The 26701-nt window shown below is 51.0% G+C and overlaps 1 protein-coding gene across 2 annotated transcripts; it reads left to right on the top strand.

Annotated features, from left to right (window-relative positions):
• The first annotated feature begins 2043 nt into the window (after positions 1–2043).
• Positions 2044–26195, top strand: ANKLE2 (ankyrin repeat and LEM domain containing 2). 2 transcript variants are annotated; one of them, XM_030859899.2, is made up of 13 exons: positions 2044–2255; positions 9179–9649; positions 12210–12416; positions 13450–13643; positions 13720–13908; positions 16701–16823; positions 18453–18519; positions 19720–19892; positions 21261–21367; positions 22212–22402; positions 22703–23345; positions 23895–24026; positions 24333–26195. In XM_030859899.2, the coding sequence occupies exons 1-13, from the start codon at positions 2072–2074 to the stop codon at positions 24511–24513; spliced, it is 2862 nt and encodes a 953-aa protein (XP_030715759.2). In that variant the 5' UTR covers positions 2044–2071; the 3' UTR covers positions 24514–26195. The 2 variants fall into 2 exon arrangements, with proteins under 2 accessions (XP_030715759.2, XP_030715761.2); XM_030859901.2 differs by lacking the exon at positions 9179–9649.
• Positions 26196–26701: the final 506 nt, after the last annotated feature.

Here is a 26701-nt window from a genome sequence, read left to right as displayed (position 1 = left end):
CACTGGACCACCAGGGAAGCCCCTCTTCCTTTTTTTTTTTTTTTTGCGGTACGCGGGCCTCTCACTGTTGTGGCCTCTCCCGTTGTGAAGCACAGGCTCCGGAAGCGCAGGCTCAGCGGCCACGGCTCACGGGGCCAGCCGCTCCGCGGCATGTGGGATCTCCCCGGACCGGGGCACGAACCCGTGTCCCCTGCATCGGCAGGCGGACTCTCAACCACTGCGCCACCAGGGAAGCCCCCCTCTTCCTTTTTAAATGTAGACAGAATTTACACTAAAATAGGCACCGATTTTAAGTGTATATTTTGGTCAGTTTTGACAAATGTCAACCAATGTGTACCTGTATTACTGTCAACACAATAAGATGCAGAGCGTCTCTTTCACAGTGAATGTCCCCTCATGTCCCTCCCAGCTCACCACCCCACTCAGAGGCAACCCCTGTTCTGATTTCTATCACCATAAGCTCTGCCTTACCACTTTCGTGTGGGGTTGTTTTGCTTAGCATGGTTTTCAGATTCAGCCACCTTGTTGCTAATAACAAACCTCCATAGGATTATCATATGATGATTCCAAATTTGTTTATCCATTCTTATGGGGTTTATCCAAACATCTGGGTGTTTCTCGTTTGGCTATTATGAATAAAGCTGCTGTGAACATTCTGTGAACTTTCTTTTTCACACCTAGGGCTGCACTGCTGAACCATAGGGAGGCCTACGTTTAACTTTACAAGAAACTGCCTCATAGTTTTCAAAGTGGTTGGCTCATTATACACTCCTACCAGCAGTGTATGAGAATTATAAAACTGCTCCACATTCTCAGCAAAATCTGATACTGTCTTCTCATTTTAACCATCCTGGTGGGTGTAAAGTACTATCGTGCTGGGTTTAATCTGCATCTCACCCGTCCTCAAATTCACTGATTCTTCTGTTGTGCTCGATTGACTGTTAGTCCCATCCAATTGTTTTTAACCAAGGATGTCAACTTTATTTCTTTAGGTTTCTATTTAAAAAGTTAATGTATGAATCACACAGTAAAATTAACCCTTTTTATTGTACATGCCTGAGAGTTTTGACAAGCATATGTAGTTGTGTGACACTACCACAATTAAGACAAAAGCTTCCAGCAGTCTTTAAAATTCCCTAAGCCACTTTATAGTCAGCCCCTCCCCCGCCCGCGGCGACCACTCCCCTGCCTGTCCCTTTGCGTGAACGTCCAGTGAATGGGGTCACACAGCGTGGAGCCTGACACCTTAGGTACAGCTGTGCATCCGTTTCTGGGAAGCCGTGGGTGCCCACAGGGCTAGGGTGGTGAGAAAGTAACCTACTCCGGCTAAGAGAGTAATCCGAGCCCGATAAGCCAGACGCAGACACGAGTCTGCTGCAAAGTTAACAGGAGTCACGCTGCGGCTGGAAAGTCGGCTTGCTTCGGCCGAGAAACTCGTTCTCTAGAATCCCAAGCTGTCAGAACCTCTGCTGTTTGAAAGTGTGTCCGTGTGAGTAACATACCCGACGGTCGCCTGTAGGATCTTGGTCGCTTTTACCTGCCGAAGCAGCCAAGTTTCCACCCAGCGCAACACAAAGCTGGTTGTTTCCAGGGAAACCGGAGCGGTTCATTTGTGGTCCCGCCGAGACCGTAACCTGGGCCCGGCCAGCCTGCGGGCTGAAGCCCCAGCGCGGAATCCTCGCGGACCGCATGGCCGCGCGCCGAAGCCCGCCCAGGACGACCCCTCCCCCGGACACCCCGCCCCGGGCCTCTGGGACCGCTGGACCCGCCCCGGGGGGCCGTCCGCCCGCCCGAGGACCCCGCGTGCCGGCTGCCCGCGCCACTGCCTGACAGCGTCCTCACCGGCCCCGCGCCTGCAGGGGCTGCGGTCGCGCTCCTCCGTCGGGCCGCCGGGCGCGGAGGCGAGCGCCCTGTCTCGTGCGTGCAGACCCGGCCCCGCGCCGGCCGTCCCCGTGCGCGGCGCCGTCAGGCAGTGGCGCAGGCAGCCCGGCACGCGGGGTCCTCGGGCGGGCGGACCTGGGCGGCGGCGGCGGCTGCGGCGACGGCAACGGCGACAGGACGAACGGCGGCGATGCTGTGGCCGCGGCTGGCGGCGGCCGAGTGGGCGGCGCTGGCCTGGGAGCTGCTGGGCGCCTCGGTGCTGCTGATCGCGGTGCGCTGGCTGGTGCGGCGGCTGGATAGGCGGCCGCGGGGCCTGGGCCGGAGCGGGCCCCCCGACCCGCCCTGCGCGGCCGCGGGCCCAGTCCCTGATCCAGGTAAGGCCGGTCCGCCGGTGGGCCCGCGCCCCTCCCCGGCCTGGATCCTCAGCCCCCTCTTCCCCAGGCCGGGACCCCTCCCCTCCCCTCCCGCCTCCCGGGGCTCTCCTCCCCGGCCTGAGTCGGGGGTTCTGGGAAAAGACCTGGAGTAAAAGTCACGAGTCCTCCGCGCACAGACGGTGGGAGAGGGTAGAGGGTGGGAGCCTGGGTGCCGCGTCTGTGCGCAGTTTTGCTGGTTTGACCCCCTGATTTGACTGAGAAGACCGTGTGCGCCCTGCGCGCTTCCGGAACGCGCCTTCGTTCAGTTTTCATTCACCCTCTTACCCGCAAGTCTGGTTTCTTCCTGGAGGATAAGCAAGAGCTCCTCAAGTACCCTGATAAGATGAAATTTTACTAGCAGAAAGCATAGTTGATGACCTACCTTGAACTCTGAGGGCTAAAGCCGTCCTTATGGGTGACTTAGTTTTTACAGCTGGGGAAACAGGCTCCAGGAAGGTCCTGCTCGGCAGAGATGACACAGGTCCAAGGCAGAAGCCAGGTGGGGACGTAGGCCTGTTGACACGAGGTCCAGCTTGCCTTCCACCCTGTTGAGATGCTGATTGTCCTACCTTCTCTCATCCCCTTAAGAAAGTTTCAGGTGGTACTTTTAGGAGACAGCATGCTCAGTTGTCCAGTTACACTGTCAACACCGTGCCAGAGAACCCAGCGCAGGACGCCAGAGTCGAAAGGCTTGCAGACAGACCCTAAAGCTAAAGGACGTGTGAGGCCAGTGGGGTCTGGGGCTACGAGATTAGAGTTTCGAGTGACTTATTCATTAAATTCTTTTTTAATTTTTAGCTTTCATTTCTAAGTCATTAATACAGAGCAAATAAACACATGTGAAAAGATGTTCGACATCACCAGCCAGTAGTGAAATACAAATCGAACTTACAATGAGATACCACCACACACCTATGAGAATGGCTAAGATAAAAAATACCGACGACATTTGGTAATGCTGGTGGAAATGCTGAGAAACTGGGTCTCATTTACTGCTGGTAGAAATTTTAAAGGTGCAGCCATTCTGAGGTCAGACTGCCAGTTTCTCAAATAGTCGAACCTGTACTGCACTCCTGCGCATTATCCTAGAAGGACGAAAACTTACTTTCACACAAAAACCCATATGCGATTGTTTATAGCTTTATTTGTAATTGCCCAAAACTGGAAACAGCCCAGTTGTGTCTCGAGGGGTGAATGGTAAAACTGGCACCTCCGAGCTGTGGAATGCTGCTCAGCAGTGAGGCAGAACTGTTGATCCATCAGCAGCTTGGGTGGAGCTCAAGGGCATCACGCTGAGTGAAAAAAGCCGGTCTCAGAAAGTCTGTAGTGTACAATTCCATTTATGTAACATTCTTGAAACGGAAGTATTATAACGACAGAGGACAAGTCAGTGGTTGCCGAGGGTAGGGGACAGTGGCGGAGGTTGGATATGACAGTAGAAGGTCAGCAGGAGGGAGATCTTTGTGGTGATAGAACAGTTCAGGAACCAGTCATGTCCATGTGAAGCTATACGTGTGATAAACGATCATGGAATTACATACAGAAAGCCACAAGAGGAGAGTGGCTGCAGAACCTGGTGAGGCCACGGTCTAGTTCGCTATGCTGCGCCAGGGTCAGCTGCCTGGTTTGGATGACGCACTGCAGTGTTTACGGTGTGCCACTGAGGGAAGCCACGTGATGGGTCCACAGGACCTCTCTGTACTGTTTTTCAACTTCTTGTGTTTATTATTATTACAAAATAAGCAGTTAATGAAATCCACTTAGGTTCCCCAATGTTAGTATCTTACATAATCACTACAAGTAGGAAAGCCAGGAAGTATTATCCAGTCTGCAGACCTACATCAGTTTCCTATACCTGTACCTTTACATCTCTGTCTATCTATCAGTCAGTGGATGGAGGTCTGGCAGACACTTCTAATTCCAGCCCAGGGTCAGCAAACTGTGGCCCACGGGCCAGATCCTGCCCGCACCTGTTTTTGAAACACAGCCATATTCTTCCTTCTGTGGCTCTTGAGTGTTTGGGGGGACTTAGGCTCACAAAGACTCAAAATTTACTCCCCAGCCCTTTACAGAAGTTTGCTGAGGGCTTCTCCCTTCTCAGTGAGGAGACTGGCTCTCATTAGCCACAGTGTACCCAATTATTTGCTGGTTCCTAGAGCACACATAAGATAGCTTCGGAATTGCTCACCTATACCACTGTGAAAACCCACCTGCCAGCTAGAGTATAGTGTTTGTCTGTCCTTCCTCTGTCTTTACCCTTAGAGGACGTGGTCACGTGCTGTTATCTTTCAGTTAGTACGTTCCTTCTCTCCCACTCATTATGATACGAACTTGTAACACCCTTGAGCGAACTTGTTTTGGTTTGCGTTCCACTTGGGGGTCTCCCCCTGTCTATTTGTTTATCCACGTATTTTTTGTGTATGTGAATTAAACATGCTTCTAAAGGTCAGAACATGTAAAGGCGTATTCAGAAGTGCTGCTCCCCCTGCCCTCTGTCCTTACTTGTCTGGTTCACACCCTCCCCTGAAGCTAAGCAGTCTCATTATTTTCTGCTTTATCCTTTGTTTCTTTTCCACACGTGAGCAGATACTTGTTTATTGTATTAAGAATATTAGTAACAGGGTGTCCCTGGTGGCGCAGCGGTTAAGAATCCACCTGCCAATGCCGGGGACGCGGGTTCGAGCCCTGGTCCGGGAAGATCCCACGTGCCGCGGAGCAACTAATAAGCCCGTGCTCCACAACTACTGAGCCTGCAAGCCACAACTACTAAGCCCATGTGCCACAATTACTGAAGTCCGCGTGTCTAGAGCCCACGCACCGCAAGGAAGAGCAGCCCCCACTAGCCGCAATTAGAGAAAGCCCCGCACGCAGCAACGAAGACCCAACGCAGCCAAAAATTAAAAAAAAGAAAAGAATATTAGAAACAGAGTGTACATGTTTGTCTTTATTCAAGTTGACTTTCTAGCATGCTATGTATTCTCCAAGGCTGATAAGTCTGTATTACTTGATAACTTCATAGCCCTCACTGACATTAATGGATAATTTGTCAGTGTCAGACACATCCATTATTTTATCTAATTCTCATTACAAGCTAAGAAGTAGAGCTGTTATGTCTTTTTTATAGATGAGGAAACTGTGGCTTAGAGTTACATAACTTGCCCAAGCTCACCCAGTTAGTGATATAATGTAATGTAATTGTTCCATTTGGGGCTTGCTTGATTACAAGGACAGAACCCCCTCAGACTAGCCTGTCTTAAAAAGGTAGCTTTTAGGACTTCCCTGGTGGTGCAGTGGTTAAGAATCCGCCTGCCAATGTAGGGGACATGGGTTCGAGCTCTGGTTTGGAAGGATATCCCAGGTGCCACAGAGTAACTAAGCCCGTGCGCCACAACTACTGAGCCTGTGTTCTAGAGCCCGCGAGCCACAACTACTGAAGCCCGCGTGCCTAGAGCCCATGCTCCGCAACAAGAGAAGCCACCACAATGAGAAGCCCGCGCACCACAACGAAGAGTGGCCCCTGCTCGCTTCAACTAGAGAAAAGCCCACTTGCAGCAATGAAGACCCAACACAGCCATAAATAAATAAATAAATACATAAATTTACTGGGAAAAAAGGTAGCTTTTGAGTAAACACACAGGGAGGGTATGCAGAAGAGAATATTACCAGGATTGGGTGGATTCCTCTCTGTTTATTCCTGGCATCTGCCCTAGTCGCCCCTACTCCTCAGACTTTGCCTTGCATGTGGCTTCAGCCTGTCCTATACCTTTCATATCAGTTCCTTATCACTTCTGTTGCCCTTATACCCAATATTCAGAGACTACCCTTAGGGGTGCTCCCTGAGTGGAATCCTGTGGTCAGTTGGCCTCCCCCTTCATGTTCTTTGGCAGCTCTAGAGGGGGCTGTGCAATACATTCACTGTTTAAAATAAGTAATAGCCATTTTTGAAATCTTGGAGGGGGGTATCATAAAAAGTTATTAAAAAAGAAATATGCAGAAATTTCCATCCAGCTGCAAGTATTAGGTATTAGTATTTTGAGTCTTGTTTTATCTGTCACTGCCCCCTCTGTTTTGCTCTCCTGGAGTAATTTAAAGGCAATCCTGGGATATCCTATAATTTCATCTGTAAACACCTCCTAAAAGCCTCTACTCTAGCTTCACTGATAAACAGTATTAACACGTCCGGTTCTTTCTTGATCGCCTCTTCAAGTCTGTCTTCTTTCTCACCTGTCTTTCAATCTCTGTTGTTACTCAGATCCCATTCTTGTCTTACTGGCCATGTGTGTTCCTTGTTATCCCTGGGTTATAGCCACCGCCTATGGGCTCATGACTCCCGGAGCTGTTTTTCTCACTCTGAGCTTATCTTCTGAATCTCAGACTTGAAAATCAGAATGCCCACTTGATGTGCAGTGGGTGTTTCTAATGCTCAACGCCTAAATCCCCATTTGTTCTTTCATATTCTCTGCCTTGGGCAGAATCTCTTTCTAAGCGTCCAGGCTGGAAACCTAGGTATTATCTATCGTAGGCTGACTGCAATCCCTCAGACACCCCCCCACCCACCGACCCCAGCATCTAATCTGTGGTCGAGACATCCTTTTTCTCTAGTCTGAGCACTCATCTCCAGCCCCATTAACTGCAGCAGTGGCCTGTACCCTGTCATTTCTTACCTTCTCCCCAATTCTGGCTGACCATGCTTAAACCTCTACCCCATAGATTTAACTGCTCTTCCTGTAAATATACTGATTAAAGCTCCAGCTGCAGTTCACATCCGCTTGCTTGGTGGCTGAATAACTTGAACAAGTTTACTTAGCTTCTCTGATTTAGGATCTCCATCTGTACAGCAGGAGTGAGCAGTGGTGAAAAATCTCCATGTGGAGTTATCGTGAATTTTAAATAATTTCGTGCAGGCAGGGTGCTTAGGACAGAGCCAGGCATGTGGGAAGCCCCCCAGACGTTAAACATTAGCTGTTTGTTTTCAGTATTAGCAAAATGACTGTGGAGCTATCTGTATGCTCTTCTGTTTAAATCTTTGCATAATTTCTCATGACTTATGAAATAAAGTGCAAATGTATCCGTAGGATAACTTTCTGCAGTTGGAGTTTTGACGCATATTATCCAGTTGCTTTCCTGGGAATTTGTTCCTAATCACACTGCAGGTGACAGCTGATGGGTGTGCCTGTTTCCCCAGCATGCTGACCTCCCTAGAATGTTGGTGTGATCGGATCATGTCATGACACTGGGCTGTAAGATTCTTGTCCGAATGAACCAGACACTGCCTATCTTAATCTTGTTTAGATTGTTATAAATCCGGAAACAAAAACCTAATGAAAATTCTCATAGAAAGTTCATAGACTCCAGAGAATATGGGGAAATAGTGGATTGAAATGAAAATTTGAAGCCAGGTTTTTTTTTTTTTTTGGCTGTGCCACGAGGCTTGCAGGATCTTAGTTCCACGACTAGGGATTGAACCCCCTGCAATGGAAGCATGGAGTCCTAACCACTACCGCCAGGGAATTCCCTGAAGCGAGCGTTTTTGCCACTTTTTAAAAAATTGAAGTATAGTTGATTTACAATATCATATTAGGTTCAGGTTACAGCATAGTGATTCAGTAGTTTTAGATTGTACTCCATTAAAAGTTAAAGTTATTACAAGATAATGGCTATAATTTCCTGTGCTGTACCATCTATCCTCGTTCCTTGTCTAGTTTATACATAGACATCTCTTAATCCCATACCCCTGTCTTGCCCCTCCCCTCTCTTTTCTCCCCACTAGTAACCACTAGGTCCCTAAATCTGTGAGTCTGTTTCTTTTTTGTTGTATTCACTAGTTCGTTTTGTTTTTTAGATTCCACACATTCGTGATTACACGCAGTATTTGTCTTTCTCTGCCTGACGTACTTCACTCAGCATAATACCCTCCTTGTCCATCCATGTTGCCGCCAATGGCAGGATTTCATTCTTTTTTATAGCTGAGTAGTATTCCATTGTGTGTACATGCCACATCTTTATCCATTGATCTGTTGATGGACACTTGGGTTGCTTCCATATCTTGGCTATTGTAAATAATGCTGCTATGAACATTGGGGTGCACATAGTTTTTCAAATTAATGTTTTTGTTTTCTTTCTAAGAGTGGAATTGCTGGATCATATGGTAGTTCTATCTATTTATTTATTTAATTTGGCTGCATCGGTCTTAGTTGCAGCACTTGGGATCTTTATTGCAGCATGCGGGACCTTTCGTTGCGGTGCATAGGCTTCTCTCTAGTTGTGGCGTGAGGGCTCAAGAGTGCATGGGCTTAGTTGCCTGGCGGCATGTGGGATCTTAGTTCCCTGACCAGGGATTGAACCCACATCCCCTGCATTGGAAGGCGGACCACCAGGGAAGTCCCTATTTTTAGTTTTTTGAGGAACCTCCATACTGTTCTCCATAGTGGCTGCACCAATTCACATTCCCACCAACAGTGCAAGAGGGTTCCCTTTTCTCCACACCCTCTCCAGCATTTATCATTTGTAGGCTTTTTAATGATGGCCGTTCTGACCAGTGTGAGGTGATATCTCATTGTGGTTTTGACTTGAATTTCTCTAATAATTAGTGCTGTTGAGCACCTTTGCATGTGCCTGTTGGCCATCTGTATGTCTTCTTTGGAGAACTGTCTATTCAGGTCTTCACCTCCTTGGTTAAGTTTATTCCTAGGCATTTTATTCTTTTTGATGTGATTTTAAACGGGATTTATTTTTTACTTTCTCTTTCTGGTAGTTCATTATCAGTGTATAAAAAAGTAACAGATTTCTGTGCATTAATCTTGCATCCTGCAACTTTGCTGAATTCGTTTAAGAGAAGATGTACTTTACAGCCATCAGATTGATTTTTGTTGTCTTGGGCCTAGGTGAAATGACAATGGATACCATCTTGGCTCGATTGAAACTCCTGAATCCAGATGACCTTAGAGAAGAAGTTATCAAAGCTGGATTGAAATGTGGACCCATTACATCAACCACAAGGTTTATTTTTGAGAAAAAGTTGGCTCGGGCTTTATTAGAGCACGGTACACTGCCTTCGCACCCTCCAGACCACGCCACTGCAGGTGCCCCAGCCCTGGGCCAGGACACACAAAGGGTTGTGAAGTCTGCGGTAGGGAGCCCGGCTGAGCGGGTCAGCTTTTCTGAAGACAGAGATTTTGGTTATAGTGTGGGCTTGAATCCTCCGGAGGAAGATGCCGTGACGTCTGAGACCTGCTCAGTGCCTTTCAGTGCCTTGGCCGGGGTCGGCAGCCACGAAGCCATGCTGCGGGCCTCTGCAGAGCCGCCTCTATACTATGGGGTGTGCCCAGCGTACGAGGACGCCCCGGCGAGAAATGGTAATGTGACCAGCGCCGTGGTTCTTACACAGGTGGTGCGTGGACAGCAGGGGGAGAGGGGTTTTGAAAATCACAGACTACAGAGGAGAAGAAAGAAGACTTTAAACACCATAATCTTATCACTCCAAATTAACCATTGTTAGCATTTTTGTATAGTATGTTCCTGAATTTTTTGTAAATCTATATAGAAAGTTTTAGAAATTAAGAAAATTGGATTCTGTGGAGATATACTTCACTTACAGATATTTATGGGCTGGTTCCATTTTTTGATTAACCATCTCCCTCCCTTTTTTTAAAAATAAATTTATTTATTTTTGGCTGCATTGGGTCTTTGTTGCTGCACGCGGGCTTTCTCTAGTTGCGGCGAGCGGGGGCTACTCTTCATTGCAGTGCGCGGGCTTCTCATTGCGGTGGCTTCTCTTGTTGTGGAGCACGGGCTGTAGGTGCACGGGCTTCAGTAGTTGTGGCTCGCGGGCTCTAGAGCACAGGCTCAGTAGTTGTGGCACGCGGGCTTAGTTGCTCCATGGCATGTGGCATCTTCCTGGACCAGGGCTGAAACCCACGTCCCCTGCATTGGCAGGCAGATTCTTAACCACTGCGCCACCAGGGAAGTTCCTCTCCTCCTTTCTCCTTTTTCCTTTTTTTTCAAATTCACTGTAACCTGACCACCTCTTATATTAATGAATGCAAATGGCCAATGAAGGTATAAATAATTTTCAACATTAAAGAGTTGTAATTTTAAACAAGACTAAAATAGATAGGATTGGAAAGAAGTAATGAAAGCTTGATGTTGATCAGAATGAAGTTGCATTTTGTAAAACAAAGTATATATGATGTATACATTTTATAGTCTGTAAAGTAAAAGTGAAATTTCTTCCTCCCCACCAGAATCTTACTCTGTAGAAGTAACCACTTAATAAGTACTTTTGTGTATCATTCCTCACCCTACTTACTCTGTTTTATTCGTATATATAAATTTACATTATTTTTAATATATTTAAATTTAAGAAAAAAATATATCTGTATGTATGTACATTGTTTTTATTTTTATAAAATTGGTAACTGTAAGTGTCCGGTCAAAAGGTATGCATTTTTAAAACTTTGAGGGCTACTGCCCTCCAAACGGTGTTACCATTCACTGTGGATGAGAGAGTAACTTTTCCAGTCTCTCTGCTATACAATATGGAATGTACATTCTTATCTATCTAAAAACAGAAAACGGGCGTCTTGTTTCTATTCCATCAACCATACTGCATGTTATTAAACTTCCCTTTTTGTCTTTCAAATAAGGGAAATCTCTGTCTTGATTTAGGTCTATTACCTTTTTTTTTCTTTTTTTCCTTGTGTATTTCATTCCTGTGACTCATGTATTTTGTAACTGGAAGTTTGTGCTTCTTAATTTCCCTCAACTTTTCCGTTAATCCACCCACCCACCTCTGGCAACCACTTGTTTTCTGTATCTGTTACTCAGTTTCTGTTTTGTTTGTTTTGTTTTTTAGATTCCACATAAGTGAAATCATATGGTATTTGTCTTTCTCTGTCTGACTTATTTCACTCAGCATAATACCCTCCTTGTCCATCCATATTGCCGCAAGTGGCAAGACTTCATTCTTTCTTTCTTTCTTTATTTGTGGCATGCGGGCCTCTCACTGCCGTGGCCTCTCCCGTTGCGGAGCACGGGCTCTGGACGCGCAGGCCCAGCGGCCATGGCTCACGGGTCCAGCCGCCCCGCGGCATGTGGGATCTTCCCGAACCGGGGCAGGAACCCGTGCCCCCTGCATTGGCAGGTGGACTCCCAACCACTGCGCCACCAGGGAAGCCCCTATTGACCTTTTTTTTTAAATAAGTAAATAAATTTATTTATTTATTTATTTTTGGCTGCATTTGGTCTTCGTTGCTGCGCGCGGGCTTTCTCTAGTTGGGGCGAGCAGGGGGCTGCTCTTTGTTGCGGTGCACGGGCTTCTCATTGTGGTAGCTTCTCTTGTTGCGGAGCACGGGCTCTAGGCACGTGGGCTCAGTAGTTGTGGCTCGCGGGCTCAGTAGTTGTGGCTCATGGGCTCAGTAGTTGTGGCTCGCGGGCTCTAGAGCACAGGCTCAGTAGTTGTGGCGCATGGGCTTAGTTGCCCCACGGCCTGTGGGATCTTACTTCCCTGACCAGGGATCAAACCCACATCCCCTGCATTGGAAGGCAGATTCTTAACCACTGGACCACCAGGGAAGTCCCTAGTCATAGTTTTTTACTTACTTTTTAAAATTATTTTTATTTAGATCGTTAGTCCAAAAATTTTACTTTTTGGTATGGAATAGTATACTTGGATATAAAAACTACATATACAGGTACAAGATGTGTATCATTTATATCCACGTACATACATATGATCAAAGTTATTGTGTTCTTTTCACTAAGTAAACCCTTTTTTCTTGAAGATTAAAACTCTGAAATATTAATAAGAGAAAAACCAGACCACTGGCTAACAGTCGTTAGTTACCAAACCCAGGGCTTCAAGTGTGAACTAAGTGACGGTGGCTGCAGTTCCTCGTCTCTGCTTTTCCCACACAGAAAGGATTCATGTTTATGAAGACAAGAAGGAAGCCTTGCAAGCTGTCAGAATGATCAAAGGATCCCGATTTAAGGCTTTTACAAGCAGAGAAGATGCAGAGAAATTTGCTAGAGGAACTTGTGATTATTTCCCTTCTCCAAGCAAAAGCTCTTCACCACTTTCTCCTGTGAAAACAGTGCCGCTCTTCAGCAGTGGTGGGTTAAGAGGTAAATTGTCTGGCATGACTGTCAGATTTACTCCTGGGTATTTTGTTCCCTCTTTCCTGGTAACTAGTTCTCTCCACCTTTGAGAGCAGCCTGGTTTGCTGGGAACAGAGAGCTGAGGCCCAGGCCATGGAGCAGCTGGAGGAGGGTGGGTCAGTAGGCTGGTCTGGGTGGAAGTGGCAGGGGCCAAGTGGGTCAGGCAGCTGCTGAGGGGACCGTGGGAGAAGCCGCAAAAGGGCCTCCATCGCCTTCTGTCCTGTCCCCTTTGTCACACTCTTGTCCCTGTGGCCTGTTGGGTTCAGGGCCTTTTTAGGTGCTGAGACCTTTCTACTTCCCCCCGTGAAGCTACACTTCCTTCTAGGACTGTGGCACCTGCTTGGCTGCAGACGATTCTGCGGTGGCTGAACCGTCCAGCCAGAAAGCTGGCCAGCGCCACTCCTAGCTCAGGACCAGGGTCTTGTGAGGGGCCTTTGCTGTCAGCATCGTACAGAACCCCGGCATCCCAGCCTCGTCTGGTCCCCTCCACTCCATGGGCTCACGGCTGCTCTGCTCCCCAGGCTGGCTGGGGCTCCCGAGGATGCACCTTTCCTTGCAGACGGTTGGCCTTGGATCGAGAGTCCGTGTGCCACCTCACGGAGGCCAGAGTGATTTGGGGCGCTTAGAGGCCCCTCACACTTGGTGAAGGTTCCTCAAGATAGCCTTCCTACCTCCGCAGGTGTCGTGATTCAGCAGAAGTCCCTCCTGGCTCCCTGCCTTTCTGGGGGTGCTCCTGGCTCTTGGAAGGCCCCTCGCGAGTGTGGGTGGCGTCCTGGCCGCGTGCCCTCGCACTCCCCCCCCCGCCTTCTCCGCAGAGCCCTCCCCTCGCTGCTGCGGGCTGGGACACACGTCCGTCTGCTGTGGATCAGCTTGTTGCTTACTTTTCACTACGAGGAGATCGTCAGCCTCTGTGGGAAAGATTTCCTTGCCCTCAGTGAAGCGCATAGTGGATGATGAGAAAATGTGAACTTAAATGTTCTTAAATTCTGTCTCTTAACAGATGGGTTGTACTTGTCTGATTCAGAAACAGCAAGCAGAGAGCGAGCAAACAGTTATAAAAGTCCTCGCACACAAGATCTCACGGCCAAACTTCGGAAAGCTGTGGAGAAGGGAGAGGAAGACACCTTTTCCGACCTTATCTGGAGTAATCCCCGGTATCTGATTGGTTCGGGGGACAACCCGACCATCGTACAGGTAAGCCTGCTTCCAGCATCGTAGCGTCGAGACTGCGGTGATGAAAGCGAAGCCCGAATCTGTGGTTTTGTTCCAGGAAGGGTGTCGGTACAATGCCATGCATGTTGCTGCCAGAGAGAACCAGGCTGCCCTGTGCCAGCTGACCCTGGAGACGCTGGAGAACCCCGAGTTCATGCGGCTCATGTACCCGGACGACGAGCCGCATATGCTGGAGAAACGCATCTGCTACGTGGTGGACCTGTACCTCAACACCCCTGACAGAGTGGTGCGCCTCGTAGCCGGGCTCAGGGTGGAAACAGTGTTCGGGTGTTTATTTACCGTGTCTCTGCACTGCGTCAGCTCAGAGGAGATGTGCGTTTGTTGAGGTCAGAGAACTCAGAAAGATACGGTTGGACCCAGACCCGCTCACACGTGAGAAGTGCACCCCGCTGGCTGGCGCGCCGGGGTCCCAGCTGGGGTGGAGCCATCCCCAGGACACGTCCCTCCTGGCCTTTGTTCAGAGAGTCCCAAGCTGATAGGAGGGTGGGCGAGTGCCACAAAGCTAAAGGGAGAAGGACGTAGGAAGGTTTTGGTGCCTTGTAGTCTAGTGTCCTAGATATGTCTTTCTTTAAATTTTTATTTCATTTATTTATTTATTTTGGCCGCGTCAGGTCTTAGTTGCGGCATGCGGGATCTTTCGTTGCGGCGCCCGAGCTTCTCTCTAGTTGTGGCATTGGGTTTTTCTCTCTCTAAGACGTGTGGGCTCAGTAGCTGCAGCATGCGGGATTAGTTGCCCCGTGGCACGTGGCATCTTAGCTCCCCGACCAGGGATCGAACCCATGTGCCCTGCATTGGAAGGCGAATTCTTTACCCCTGGATAACCAGGGAAGTTCCAGTGGGGAGATGGTGCACAAAGCTTAAGTAAGGATTCTTGAAACAGAAGAGTTTTTACATATTTGTATGAGGGAAAACCCAGAGATGGCTGAGAACCAAGGATTGTTTCTGAGAGAAACCTAGGGGTGTGAGAAGTCGTGGTGGGCAGGAGAGGGAATTTTAAAAAGCCTATTGTATTATTTCGTAACATACTGAATATGATACATTGAACCCCAGAACTGCAAGCAAGAATAACTTCTCAATTAGCAAGAAAGAAAAGGGGGAATGGAGATAAATTTGGCCATGCTAGCAAAATTAAAGAAGGGCATAAAAGAGAAAACGGTAGCTACATGAAAGCAATAGTAAGTGTGAAATAGGGCAGAAGGAACCAAATCCAAGTGTATGAGACTAAGTGTGAACACAGTAAGGCTGTGCGACACTTCAGTCGGGAAGTGTAGCTCCTACACGCGATGCAGGACACGTGCCCGGCGGGAAATACAGTCTTGTCTTAACGCCTGCAGCGCTTGTTGAAAATACGCATCTGTGGATCCACAGAGACCGCTGAATAAATTCTGGAAACTAGATGTTACAGGTCACGTCCCCTGACCATAGGCGCTAAGAGTAGGAATCGCCTCAAGCGCCTGGACTGTGCAGCAAGGCCGGGGGCTCCCCAGAGGGTGTGGTGTGGAGGAAAAGCGGGGTCACCAGGCGTGGTGGGAGGGCCCACAGCCTGCCGGCTGCGCGGGAATGGGGCAGAGGCTGGGGTCAAGTTGGCGGGGCTCGGAGCAGGTTAGAGAAGGACGTTGTGTGGGTGAGGGAGAGGGGTGGCCAGGAGGAAAGGGGTGTGGGGGGCATGTTGCGGTCTGATGCCCTGAACGCCGAGTGGACGCGGCCGCCCCGATGTGCAGCGGCCCCGGCCCCGTGGGGCTGGCCGGGAGCTGTGCCGATGCTGGAGCCTGGGCCGCAGGGCTGGAGGCGACTCAGGTAGACCATGGACCAGGAAGCGCCTGACTGGAGCATAGCTCTGCTCGTTCTTCCTGTGCCGTCTGCAGCTGTGGAAGGCCGGCGGGAGGTGCTGACAGGGCCTGGGTGGCCCACGGAGCCCCGGCGGCTGACTGTGTGGGAGAGGGTGTGGTGGTGCCGACAGGATGTTGAGGTAGCGAGATGCCCCTAGAAGGTGTGGAGCAGGGATCGGAGCCGGCCTGAGGGTATTTGCTTGCACAAGGCCCCGGGGTCGCCTAGTGGAGTGGGGGCTGGAGCTGGGGGAGAAACTCTGGGCGAATGCAGCATGGCGTCCGGAGGGAGGGACCTGAGGGCTGGAACGTGCGGTGGCCGCAGGTGGACTTGAGCGAGTTCTGTTTGGGATGAGCTGCCTCTGAGCCTGAGGCTGTCCAGGTGAAGGTGCCGGAGGTGGTGGTTCCACAGCTCGGGGGCTGCTGGCCTGCGGGCAGCCCGGGGAAGGATGCCACCAGGGGCAGGTCCGCACTGGAAAACCTCGTGAAGTCAGGAGGGGAGAGTTTCGTTTGCTGCAACACTAGCGACTAGAGAAAGTTCTCAGCACAGACCGGATCGGATCGTGGTCTTTGCTTCATTCTGGAGGTTGTCTTCATCTGTTTATTTTGCTTTTGTTTGTTTGTTTGTTTTTGTTTGTTTTTGTTTTTGCGGTACGCGGGCCTCTCACTGTTGTGGCCTCTCCCGTTGCGGAGCACAGGCTCCGGACGCGCAGGCTCAGCGGCCATGGCTCACGGGCCCAGCCGCTCCGCGGCATGTGGGATCTTCCCGGACCGGGCACGAACCCCTGTCCCCTGCATCGGCAGGCAGACACTCAACCACTGCGCCACCAGGGAAGCCCTATTTTGCTTTTTGAACATTGATTTTAAGACATTGTACAGGGCCCTGAGTTGTTAAAGCTGCCGTTTGCTGAGCAGGTGTTACACCCTAGCTCTGTTGTAAGCTTCCCACAGGCACTAGACACGCAGGAACTGGGACGTTGTGCCGGGCTCACGCCCTGGCATAAAGTGGGTGTGTGCTAGCATGCCAGTTGCTTTTCAGTTATAAAAGCACTGTCTTTTTATAGTCTTTTATTTTTGAGTGTTTTTGTTTGATTGTTTGTTTTACTAAATACCTATTTTTACCTTAAAGCAACCTTAGGAAGCAAAAAAGTGTGTATAAGAAGTAAGTGTTCTTCCTTTTCGTCTCTCTCAGGGCTACGACACACCATTGCATTTTGCTTGTAAGTTTGGAAACGCAGATGTGGTCAATGTGCTCTCTTCACACCCTTTGATTGTAAAAAACCCAAGAAATAAATATGATAAAACACCTGAAGATGTAAGTACCTATTAAAATGCTATTACTACATAGTGTTAGAAATGAAAATACATAAAATTACAGTCTGCGATCACAGCTGTTGTGACCACGCAGGTAACTCTGTGTGACTGTGTGTGCCTTGTGGCACACCTTAGAGCCCTAATTGTTGAGTAAGATGCACTCTGTGAAGACGCTGCCTCTGTAAAGCCAGGAGGGAGTGAACTGCCTGTTTGCTGATTTTATTTTCCTGAAACTGGTGGTCAGGTTGTTCTCAGCAGCTCACTGTCTTTTGTCAAGTTCCCTCTGTGAGTCCTTCAGCTGACCAGGGTCAGAGAGAGCAGAGGAGGTGGCACTCACGCTGCTGCTGCTGCTGGTGAGGATGGTGCTGGTGAGGATGGTGGTGACTGACTGATGGATGGTGGAGATGGCGATGATGGTGGGGTAGCGTGCTGGTGAGGATGCTGCTGCTGCAAGTAGCTGACATGTGTTGAGCTCAGTGTGCACCAGGCGCTGTCCTGAGCCCCTCCCCGGTATTCTCACCTGGCCCATACAAGCCTTAGGAAGCAGGCCTTGTCGTGATCTGTCAGCAGTTGGGCACATGTGCCTTAGAGAGGGCAGAGGTGCCTCTGTGCAGTGAGGTGGAGAGGAGAGTGGGCCTGAAAAGAACTGGAAGATGGTTCATTTGTACCAGGCATTGGAGTTGTGAGCTGGCCTGGACCTGCCAGCCCTTTGGAAGTAGAATCTGTAAGATCCGATTCTGGCAGTGCCACTTCCTCTGTAGTTGCTGGGATTATATAAGTCGTGCCCACTTCTGTAGAAAGTTTAGAATACAGGTAAAAAGGATAAAATTTACCGGACAATTCCGCAACTCAGAAATTACCATTATTTTGCATAAATCTGACTCAACTTTTGTGTGCATGGGTATGTGTATTTTCTCCATATAAAGTGCTATCTGGTAACACGTTTTTAGAGCGCTGGGCATCTCTCACAATCAGTCACAGAAGTTAGAAGAAAATGCTTGCACTACTTGAAGGGTCCACTGTGCGGTTGTAGTTTGTTTCTGTCACAGGCTGGCAGGAGGTGGTAATTTTGTGGTTCCTTCCTTCTTATTTTAAGGTTATTGGTTCTTTTGTTTTTTTTTTTATTGTTTGTAGCTAAAATGTTCACAGTTCTCTAATGGCTGAGAACATCGATTCCTGTAGTTGCAAGAATAAAACTTGTGTTCGTGTTAGATGGGAGTTGTATATCAACCCAGCCAAACCATAGCAGACAGGCTCCTAGCCAGGGAGGCGCCCAGACCGAAGGTGCGGGCGTGTCTGCATCTCTGCTCTGACTTGATGGTGTACCTTAAGATTTCCTTTCCTTGCAGAAAAGTAGGAAATGGAGAGCAGCATGAAGAAAGAAGACAAAATTCGCCTGTAATCTCAGAGCTGGTTCTTCTTTGTCCTGGCCCCTCGAAGCCGTTACAGAACGAGAAGGAGGGCTCCGCTGTTCCACACGCGCTTTTATTGTGGGCTTTATGAGATGCTCAGCGTTAGGACACTACCCTTGTTTCACCGACTTTACAAGTTGCCCTTATGAAATCATTTTAATGATAAGATGTGATCAATCAGATTTAGAGCGTTTACGTACTCTGTTTTTTTAAAACAGGTTATTTGTGAAAGAAGCAAAAATAAATCTGTGGAACTGAAGGAGCGGATTAGAGACTATTTAAAGGGTAAGTGGGGAGTGGGCGCCCGAGGTGTGGCCCACGGTGGGGCAAGTCCTGGGCGGCATCTAGGCCAGGCCTTGTGTGCAGGAGTGAAGCAGGGGCCGCTGGGAGCCTCCGAGTTACCCTGTGCTGCACCTCCCGCTCCTGGGAGACCGACTTGCCTGTCATTTGTCTGTTGCTCACGGCCTTGCCCCTCGACCTCCGCGGCCCTCTTCCTCGGGCACAGCCTGCAGGGTGGCGGGGAGGTGGGAGGGGCCTGCCTGGAGTCCCTTGGCCAGCCGGTCCCCCGCCCTGCGGCCTCGCCGCCCTGGATCGCCACACTCCAGGCCGAGGGCCTTTCAGACCGTGGCCTGCGGGGCAGCGCTTCGCACTCGGCTTTCGGGGCCTGGCGCCTCTGGACCCAAGCTCCCGGCTCGCAGGCCGCAGGGGCGCGAAGGCAGCCAGGGGCGGGAGGCATTTCCCAGCCCTTCCTCTGCCTTGTTTCCGGGCAGTTTGAGGAGTTGGCCCCGCGCGCTGGAGGGCCTGGCCTCGGATGCTTGAGGCTCTTCGGCCTCCCCCGTCTGCCCGTCCTTACTTCTCTCTCGGCTGCCATTCCTACCCGACTCCCCGTTGGTCTCCGTTTAGTGCAGGGGTCGGCCAGGCCTGCGGTGGCGCCCAGCGGCCACCACTGTCGCTCGCCCGATGTCTCTGGGCCTTTCCTGCCCCCCGCCCCATCCCTGTGGCCTCGCTGCCTTTCTTCTTTCCAGGTTGTGATTCTAGGTCTGTTTGGAGACGGGTGTTCAATGATACAAAACTGTAACGTACGAAACAGAAGAGGGAGCTGGGGAGGGAGGGGGTCAAACGTGTCTTCTTTGTAATGTTCCTCTGCTTGGCTTCCGCTGCTCTGGTTCACAGGTCCTGCCTCGTAAGAACCTGGGGGTGAGCAGGTGTTTGCCGCCCCCCCCTCCTTCATTTTACTTCCCTGCAGAGGAAGAACGCAGGGCTCGTTATGTGCAGGAGTCTGGCGTGGACTGGCCTCTTGCCCGGGTCCTTTGGCTCCGGGGCTGTGGCGGCCTTTTCATTCACCGTTAGCATCGCTGGCTCACGTGCAGAGCCCGTGGGGTAGCAACCGCGCTGTTGCCCAGGCTGGTTCCCAGGTGCCTGACATCCACTGGGTGTGGGGCTGTCCACGCAGATGGTCCAGCCCTGGTGTGTTTCCTCTCCCAGGTCACTACTACGTGCCCCTCCTGAGGGCAGAGGACACGTCTTCTCCCGTGATCGGGGAGCTGTGGTCTTCAGACCACCCGGGCGAGGTCTCTCACATCAGCCACGGTGGAGGTGGCCCCAGAGACCCCGTTCTGACCCTGCGAGCCTTTGCAGGGCCCCTGAGTCCGTCCAAGGTGAGCATCTGTGGAAGCTTCTGGAATAGCTCCTGGCCATCCCACCAGCATGCTGGGTTGTTCCAGCCTCTTGCTTTGTGTTTGGTCCTGGAGACCAGGACCCCAGAGAGTTGTCAGTGAGGCTTCAGAACTTCCCTGGAGAAACGAGTGTCTTGACCCTGTTCTTTCTTTCTTTCTTTATTTTTTAACATTTATTTACTTATTTTTAAATTTATTTTATTATTTTTATTTTATTTTTGGCTGTGTTGGGTCTTTGTTGCTGCACATGGGCTTTCTCTAGTTGCAGGTAGCGGTGGCTTCTCTTGTTGTGGAGCACAGGCTCTAGGCGCTCAGGCTTCAGTAGTTGCGGCACGTGGGCTCAGTAGTTGTGGCTCGTGGGCTCTAGAGCGCAGGTTCAGTAGTTGTGATGCACGGGCTTAGTTGCTCCGCAGCACGTGGGATCTTCCCACACCAGGGCTCAAACCCACGTCCCCTGCATTGGCAGGCGGATTCCTAACCACTGTGCCACCAGGGAAGCCTGCCCCTGTTTTCATTAGCCAGGGCAGGTATGTGATGAGCCGTGCTTCCGAGAAGCGAGGTTTACCTGGGCTAACGCTCCTCACACCAGCGTCACCTGACTCCCCTCCCCCAGGTGCCCATGGCCCTTTGCACACCATATTGCCCAGGTGGCTAGGCTGTCCATTCCAGGGTCCTTGGATTTGTACTGTCACTAGGAAACTTCCATTTGCAGACTCCGGTGTTCACCTTGCAGACTGAGGTACTTCATACACTGACCTGTATATAATCTTTCCTCTTAAAAGAAAGTTGTGGCTTCCCTGGTGGCGCAGTGGTTGAGAGTCCAGCTGCCGATGCAGGGGATGTGGGTTCATGCCCCGGTCCAGGAAGATCCCACATGCCGCGGAGTGGCTGGGCCCGTGAGCCATGGCTGCTGAGGCTGCGCGTCCGGAGCCTGTGTTCCACGACGGGAGAGGCTGCAACAGTGAGAGGCCCGCAAAAAAAGAAAAGAAAAGAAAAGAAAAGAAAGTTGTGACTATCGATAGTTAGTTCCCTGAAACTATAAAAACGTTAGGATTAGATTCAGCTGCATGAAATACCGAAAGCACAAATATTTATTTTCCTGTCATGTGATGGCAAGGTGACTCAAGGCCCTTGGGGTGACAGCTCTGCAGTGTCTCCCTCGGGGCCTCCTGGGTCAGCTCTGATCCTCAGCCCAGCCCAGGCCTTGCCAGGGTCCCTCCTGGCCTCACCGGGACGCAGCCACGGCCCCTTAGCTCCAGGGCAGTGGGCATGTTGCGCGCGCTGGGTTGGTGGGGGAGGGCTGCCTGGTGACGTGGATGCCTAGCGCAGCTTAACACACTTCTGTTCTAGGCAGAAGATTTTCGCCGACTCTGGAAAACCCCGCCTCGAGAGAAAGCAGGCTTCTTCCACAGCGTCAGGAAGTCTGATCCGGAGAGAGGCATCGAGAGAGTGGGAAGGTACTTCAAGGGCACGAAGTGACAGAGGGCCAAGTGCTGGTGTCACCTCGCGTGCTGTGCCCTCGTGTGCTGACTGGGGCTTTCAAAACAGCAGTTCCCAGAAGGCGTCGACTGGAGACTTTGAAGGCCTTTTCACTAAGGTCTAATTCCTTGCGAACGTGCCCCCTGCAGCTTGTGCAGCAAAGGTCTCCGTTAGGACAGTCCCTCCCGGGGGTGGGGTGGCCGAGGGGCATGACGGTGTGTGGGAGAAGGTGCCGCACAGCCATGGAGAAGATCCAACACAAGAGGGGGGCGTGGCCAGAAGCTGCTAGTGAAAGAAGCCCCTGAAGAGTGTTTTCCACAGTTCAGAAGCCAATTTACAGTGTGAGCAAATAAAGCTCAATTGAATCATTTTAGAACTTTTTCTCAAAATATGTGCCCAGCCTTAGGTTTACGACTTGAAAGTGAAAAGGACCTCTAAATGTTCATGTCTGGCCCAAACCCGAATCATCTCCGACTTTGTACGGTTTCATGAGAACCGAAATGTCCTGTTAGTGGAGTTTTACCGTTTGCCCTTTTTTTGATGGCTCGTGAGTGTCGGTGTGAGCACTACACTTCGGCTGGCGTCTCCTTTCTCCCCGTGACCCTGGCTTGCTCTGTAACAGGCTCCTACCCAGTGATGGAGTGCTGCTTCAGGAAGTGGAGTGCACTAATTCAGCCCCAAATTTAGGATAACATGGAATTGTAGCCAAGGTTGCAGGTGCCGTTTTGGCACTTCCAGTGTCAAATGGCCCTTTTCTGTTTAGTTAGTTCTGTGAGTTTTTCTTCTGGTCTCACAACTGGTTAATTTGCTTTATTCTTACAGGCAGCTGGCTCATGAGCTGGGGTATCCCTGGGTCGAATACTGGGACTTTCTGGGCTGTTTTGTTGATCTGTCTTCCCAGGCGGGCCTGCAAAAACTAGAAGAATATCTCACCCAGCAGGAAGTGGGCAAAAAGACCCAACAAGACATGGGGGAAAATGCCGCCTGTCTGCAGGAGGACGCCTCAGCCCTCGGTAAGAGCATGCAGTGCGTCTGCGGCCGGCGGGACTGGCAGCCCGTCCTGTGGCCGCATCCGTGGCAACCAGCCGGCTTCCTTCTCCTTTTCCTGCCTGTGAGGGGGAACAGCTGGGCCTGGAGCCTGGCATTCTGTCTGCGGGCTCCTGCTTGCCTTTCCCAAGGCATGTTGCAAGTGGTTTTCTGTCGTGGAATCTGAGGAGGGAGGAGGCTTGGAATGCGGGAGTGACTCGTCGCAGGGTTTGCGCTGTGCGGGGTGACACCCCACAGCCCCCATCCATACCGTCTCTCCCTCACAGGCCGTCACAGGAAGTGCAGCAATTCCATCTCCGTGAGGGCGTTTCTAGATGAAGATGATGACATGAGCTTGGAAGAGATCAAAAACCGGCAAAACACAGCCCGAAACAACACCCAGCCCACGGTGGCTGCTTTTGGAGACTCGGGGTGTGACATCCTTCCCTTGGAGCAGAAGACAGACCTCATAGAAGCCTCAGCCCCGACCAGTCCCCGCAGCAGCAGAAATGGGTTTTGCAGCCCCCCGAGTGACAGCAAGACCCTGGGTGGGAAGAGGCCAAAGGCCCCAAGTGGGGAGGACGCCTTCCTGTCACCTGTCTCCGGCTTGACTGTGGAGTTTGATAAACTGAATTTGCAGAATCTACAAAGTAGCTTTTCTTATAAGACACCCCGTCCAACTGTGAAAACTAGAGATAAGAAGATCCTGACATCAAGAGTGAACCCAGCAGAAAGTGACATGTTAGGACCTCTTGCTGCTGACAAACTCGGGAATGACCAAGGAAGGACAGAGCACGGAATGTCAGCCGGAATGGCTGACATGTGCCTGGACCCCGACAGTCCCACGCAAGAGGCCCGTCACGGTGGCAGTTCTGAGCCCTCGGGGGTCCCTGCCTCGAAAGAGTCCGTCCAGAGCCTCTTCCTTTTTGGGTATGAGTCGGGAAGCACACACACGTCGAGGGGCAGTGGGCACGGGCGCCACTGTGTGATTCCCAGACAGTTCCCTCCACCCTGGCCTGCCTGACGGGCACTTGTGGTTCCGTCTCCCTCGCGAGTCTGTGTGGCTCCTCGGGTGTCCTCCAGGCCGGTGGGAGATGGCGGTCTCCTTGCTCACTCGTCCTTGCAGCCTCTTTGCTTCCCACAATCACTGAGCTGTCCTGTGGGTTTAGTTTGTTTTTGGAAGAAAGGTCGTCTTGGGGTCGGTCTCAGTTGCCCGGCTGATGGCCCGTCCCACCTTCTGCTCCATCATCCTGGAGGGGGGGTACGCAGAGCGCATCTTCCCAGCAGGGCTGGGGCCGGAGTCTCTTCCCGCGGGCAGTGCGTCCCCCCCGCTGCCTGGATGTCGGCCGGACCGCCGGAGCCTGCGGTGGCGGTGCTGGGGCCTCACACACGCCTCTGTTGCTCTGCTGGTTCTGAAGGGGGCGGTGGCACCAGGTGCGTGTGTGGTCACGGCTGTTCTGCTTCTCTCGCACCTTCTAGAGAAGAGCCGTCAAAACTGGATCGCGATGTTCTGGCGGCCCTGGAGTGTGCGGACGTGGACCCTCACCAGTACCCGGCCCTGCACAGGTGGAGGAGTGCCGTGCTGCGCTACTCGCCCGCGGACAGACAGAGGTACCTGCAGCCCGGCGGACGGTGTCGCCAGGTTCACGGGGGAGCTCCCCGCCCTTGGCCGGGGGTGGCGGAGCAGAAGGGGTGCTGCTGAGAGCTGAGGGGGGCGGGGTGGGGCAGCCAGGGTTCCGCTCCGGTCCCGCGCCCCTCGTGCGGGACGCAGTAGTGTGAGCTTGCAGTCACGTGGGAGGCGTCTCTTCCCGGAGCCCCAGTGGTCCCCGGGTCGGGGGCGCGGCTCCGGTCTGTGGCCTCCGCTCTCCCTACCCCGCCCCGCCGTCCCTGCTGACCGCCCGTTCTTCGTTTCCTCAGCTGGCCCAGCCCCTCGCTGAAAGGGAAGGTGAAGTCTCAGCTGCTGGACACCGGTGGCCCTCCTAGCGGCGGCAGCCCCGGGCGCTGCAGCCCCGGGCGCTGCAGCCCCGGGCGCTACAGCCCCGCTCGCAGGGGCCACCTCCACCGGATGGCGCGCCTGGCCCAGCTCGCCACCTTGTAGGGCCCGTGCGCGCTGCTGGGGCGGTCAGCTTTTTCTTTGGGTTTAAAAAAAAAAAACAAAAGGAAAAAAGGAACAAGGAAAGGTAATGTGTTTATTGCTAAAGTTTTACCCAGAGAAAGAATATCAGTCCTCATTTAGAGGGTAAAAGAATTTTAGAAGATGCAGGTGTCCTGTATAAAATGTCGCTTTCTGATACTTGGAGAGAAGTGGGTGAAAGCGAACTCAGACGCAGATTTCCTGGAAACCGTCAGTGTGGTGGCGACAGGCTCGTTAGCTGCCCCAGGGGCACAGGAGGGCACCAGAGAAGCCGGGGCGCCCCGCAGGCCCCCGTCCCCCGAGAGTAGCTGCATTCACTTCAGCTTTGTTCCTAAAACACAGGTGACTTTCGTGCCTCTTCCTTTCCTGGGGAGGGTGTTTGACTTCCTGGCTCGTGACAGAAAAGCCTCTCTGCTTTGCTGCTCAGCCCCGCTGGTTAGACAGTGGCGAGGTGGGCATCCAGGAGTGAACGAGCCTTCAACGTGTTGGAGACTTGCAGCGACAGTTACAAGTTGAGTCATTTAAGTGAGTGACCAGAGGATGAAACTAGCTTTTCTCTTGGAAAAAGTCTAGCCGTTGGGAGCCATGCAAAGAGTCACACACAGCTCCCTCACCAGCAGGCACTGGAAGGTGATTTCCTTTTCACCAGCACTTGACCTTTCACGGTGCACCTTATTTAGCTGCCAGTGCAGGGGTAATAAAATAATCTGAACGGCGTCGCCTAGTTTCGAAATGTACCCCATATTTTAGAACACATTTCAGTTGGATTTGCTTTATGAAAGAGCATTGCGTTTTGGTACAGAAAAGAAAGGTTTACTTTGGGGGACGTATCTGATCCCAGCTCCGTTCCTTTAGTGCAGTTTGTCGTCCCTCCCCCTTGGCTGTACCTGCTGGAGGGTCTGCGCACAGAGCTTTCTGTGCCAGGACGCTGCAGCTGAGCTGAGGGCTGTTTCTCTGGGTGTCACCAACGACTGCTCACAGCGGTGTTCTGGGGACACTGCCAGCGTTTTATCCAAAGTGAAAACTTCTAACGCTTCTGCGGAGTTCAGTGCCTTTTGTAAATCACTTTTGGTTTTCCCGAACTTACTTTTTGAGAATATACAGTGATAGCAAGTAGACGTGAGATTTTTTAGTTGTAAATATTCTGAATTTAAATTTATGTAAAAAAAAAACCCAGAAACTTATTTCTTTCACACGATAACGAGAGGCAGGTCAGGAATATTGGAACCAAGATTTGGATTTTAAAATTCAAAAGGTTGTTACACAGGGTGTTTTCACTTGTGTAGCAGACGACTTAAGCCTAAGACAGAAAAATACATTCTGTTCTAAAAACCAAATGGCATTTAAAAGACATCTCTATTCTCAAAGAAATCAGAACACAGATGTAGTCATAGTGATGATCTGTTTTGTCTAAAATTTGACCGTGCCGTCCTATATATTTCTGTAAATATTCAGATGGAAGCTAAAGTGATTTGCCCGTAGTTTGCAGACTTCTGCTCCTGTTTTCTGAAGTTCAGGCCTTCTTTGATTGTTTCTCCATTTGTTTGCGTAAGTTGGCCCCGGTTCCACTGAATGCATAGTCATGTGTCCTGTGGTGATTTTGTCTTTTTAAAACTACTTAATGAAATAAATTATTTTTAAAACCATGTGATCATCATTCTGAGCTTTCAGGAAGACCTCTCTCGCCTGTGCCCAGGCAAAGTGTCCTTTTTAGCAAACTTTTAAGCAGTGTTTTGGTTAAACAGAACATTGATCTGAGAGTGGTTTATCTGCTGTTTGGGGCCCTTTCCTTCCTAACAACACGGTTGTGAAAAACCTTGGCATCAGTTCAACTATCGAATATTTTATAACTGCCCTGGGAAATGGGGAACCTTTTTCTGACATTGACAGTGTGTCGCTTCTTCAGTTGGGAAGAGGTGACAGGAACCCTCTGAGCGGGGGGCAGCGGCTAAGGTGCCACGGGCTGCATGCAGGCGGCTCCGGAAGGTTCCCCGCTCCTGGATCCAGACGGACCCTCCGGGATAGTGTTTGGATGTTTCCAGAGGCATTTGCAGCTCAGAGGGAACAGCTGTGGGGTGACTGCCTCGTCAGGCGTCCCCAGCCGGGTTTGCCCCCCAGGCTGCTGGAACCACACAGGTCTGTGTGCGCGCAA

The sequence above is a fragment of the Globicephala melas genome, chromosome 13, assembly GCF_963455315.2.
Source record: "Globicephala melas chromosome 13, mGloMel1.2, whole genome shotgun sequence".
Taxonomy (NCBI): domain Eukaryota; kingdom Metazoa; phylum Chordata; class Mammalia; order Artiodactyla; family Delphinidae; genus Globicephala; species Globicephala melas.
Note: the sequence above shows the minus strand (reverse complement) of the source record. Positions and strands in the feature narration are given on the sequence as shown.

Coding starts and splice junctions, on each gene's coding strand:
- ANKLE2 (XM_030859899.2), top strand. CDS start 2,072: ATGCTGTGGCCGCGGCTGGCGGCGGCCGAGTGGGCGGCGCTGGCCTGG. Junction 13,644..13,719: donor ACAACCCGACCATCGTACAG/GTAAGCCTGCTT, acceptor GTTTTGTTCCAG/GAAGGGTGTCGGTACAATGC. Junction 16,824..18,452: donor ATGATAAAACACCTGAAGAT/GTAAGTACCTAT, acceptor TTTTTAAAACAG/GTTATTTGTGAAAGAAGCAA.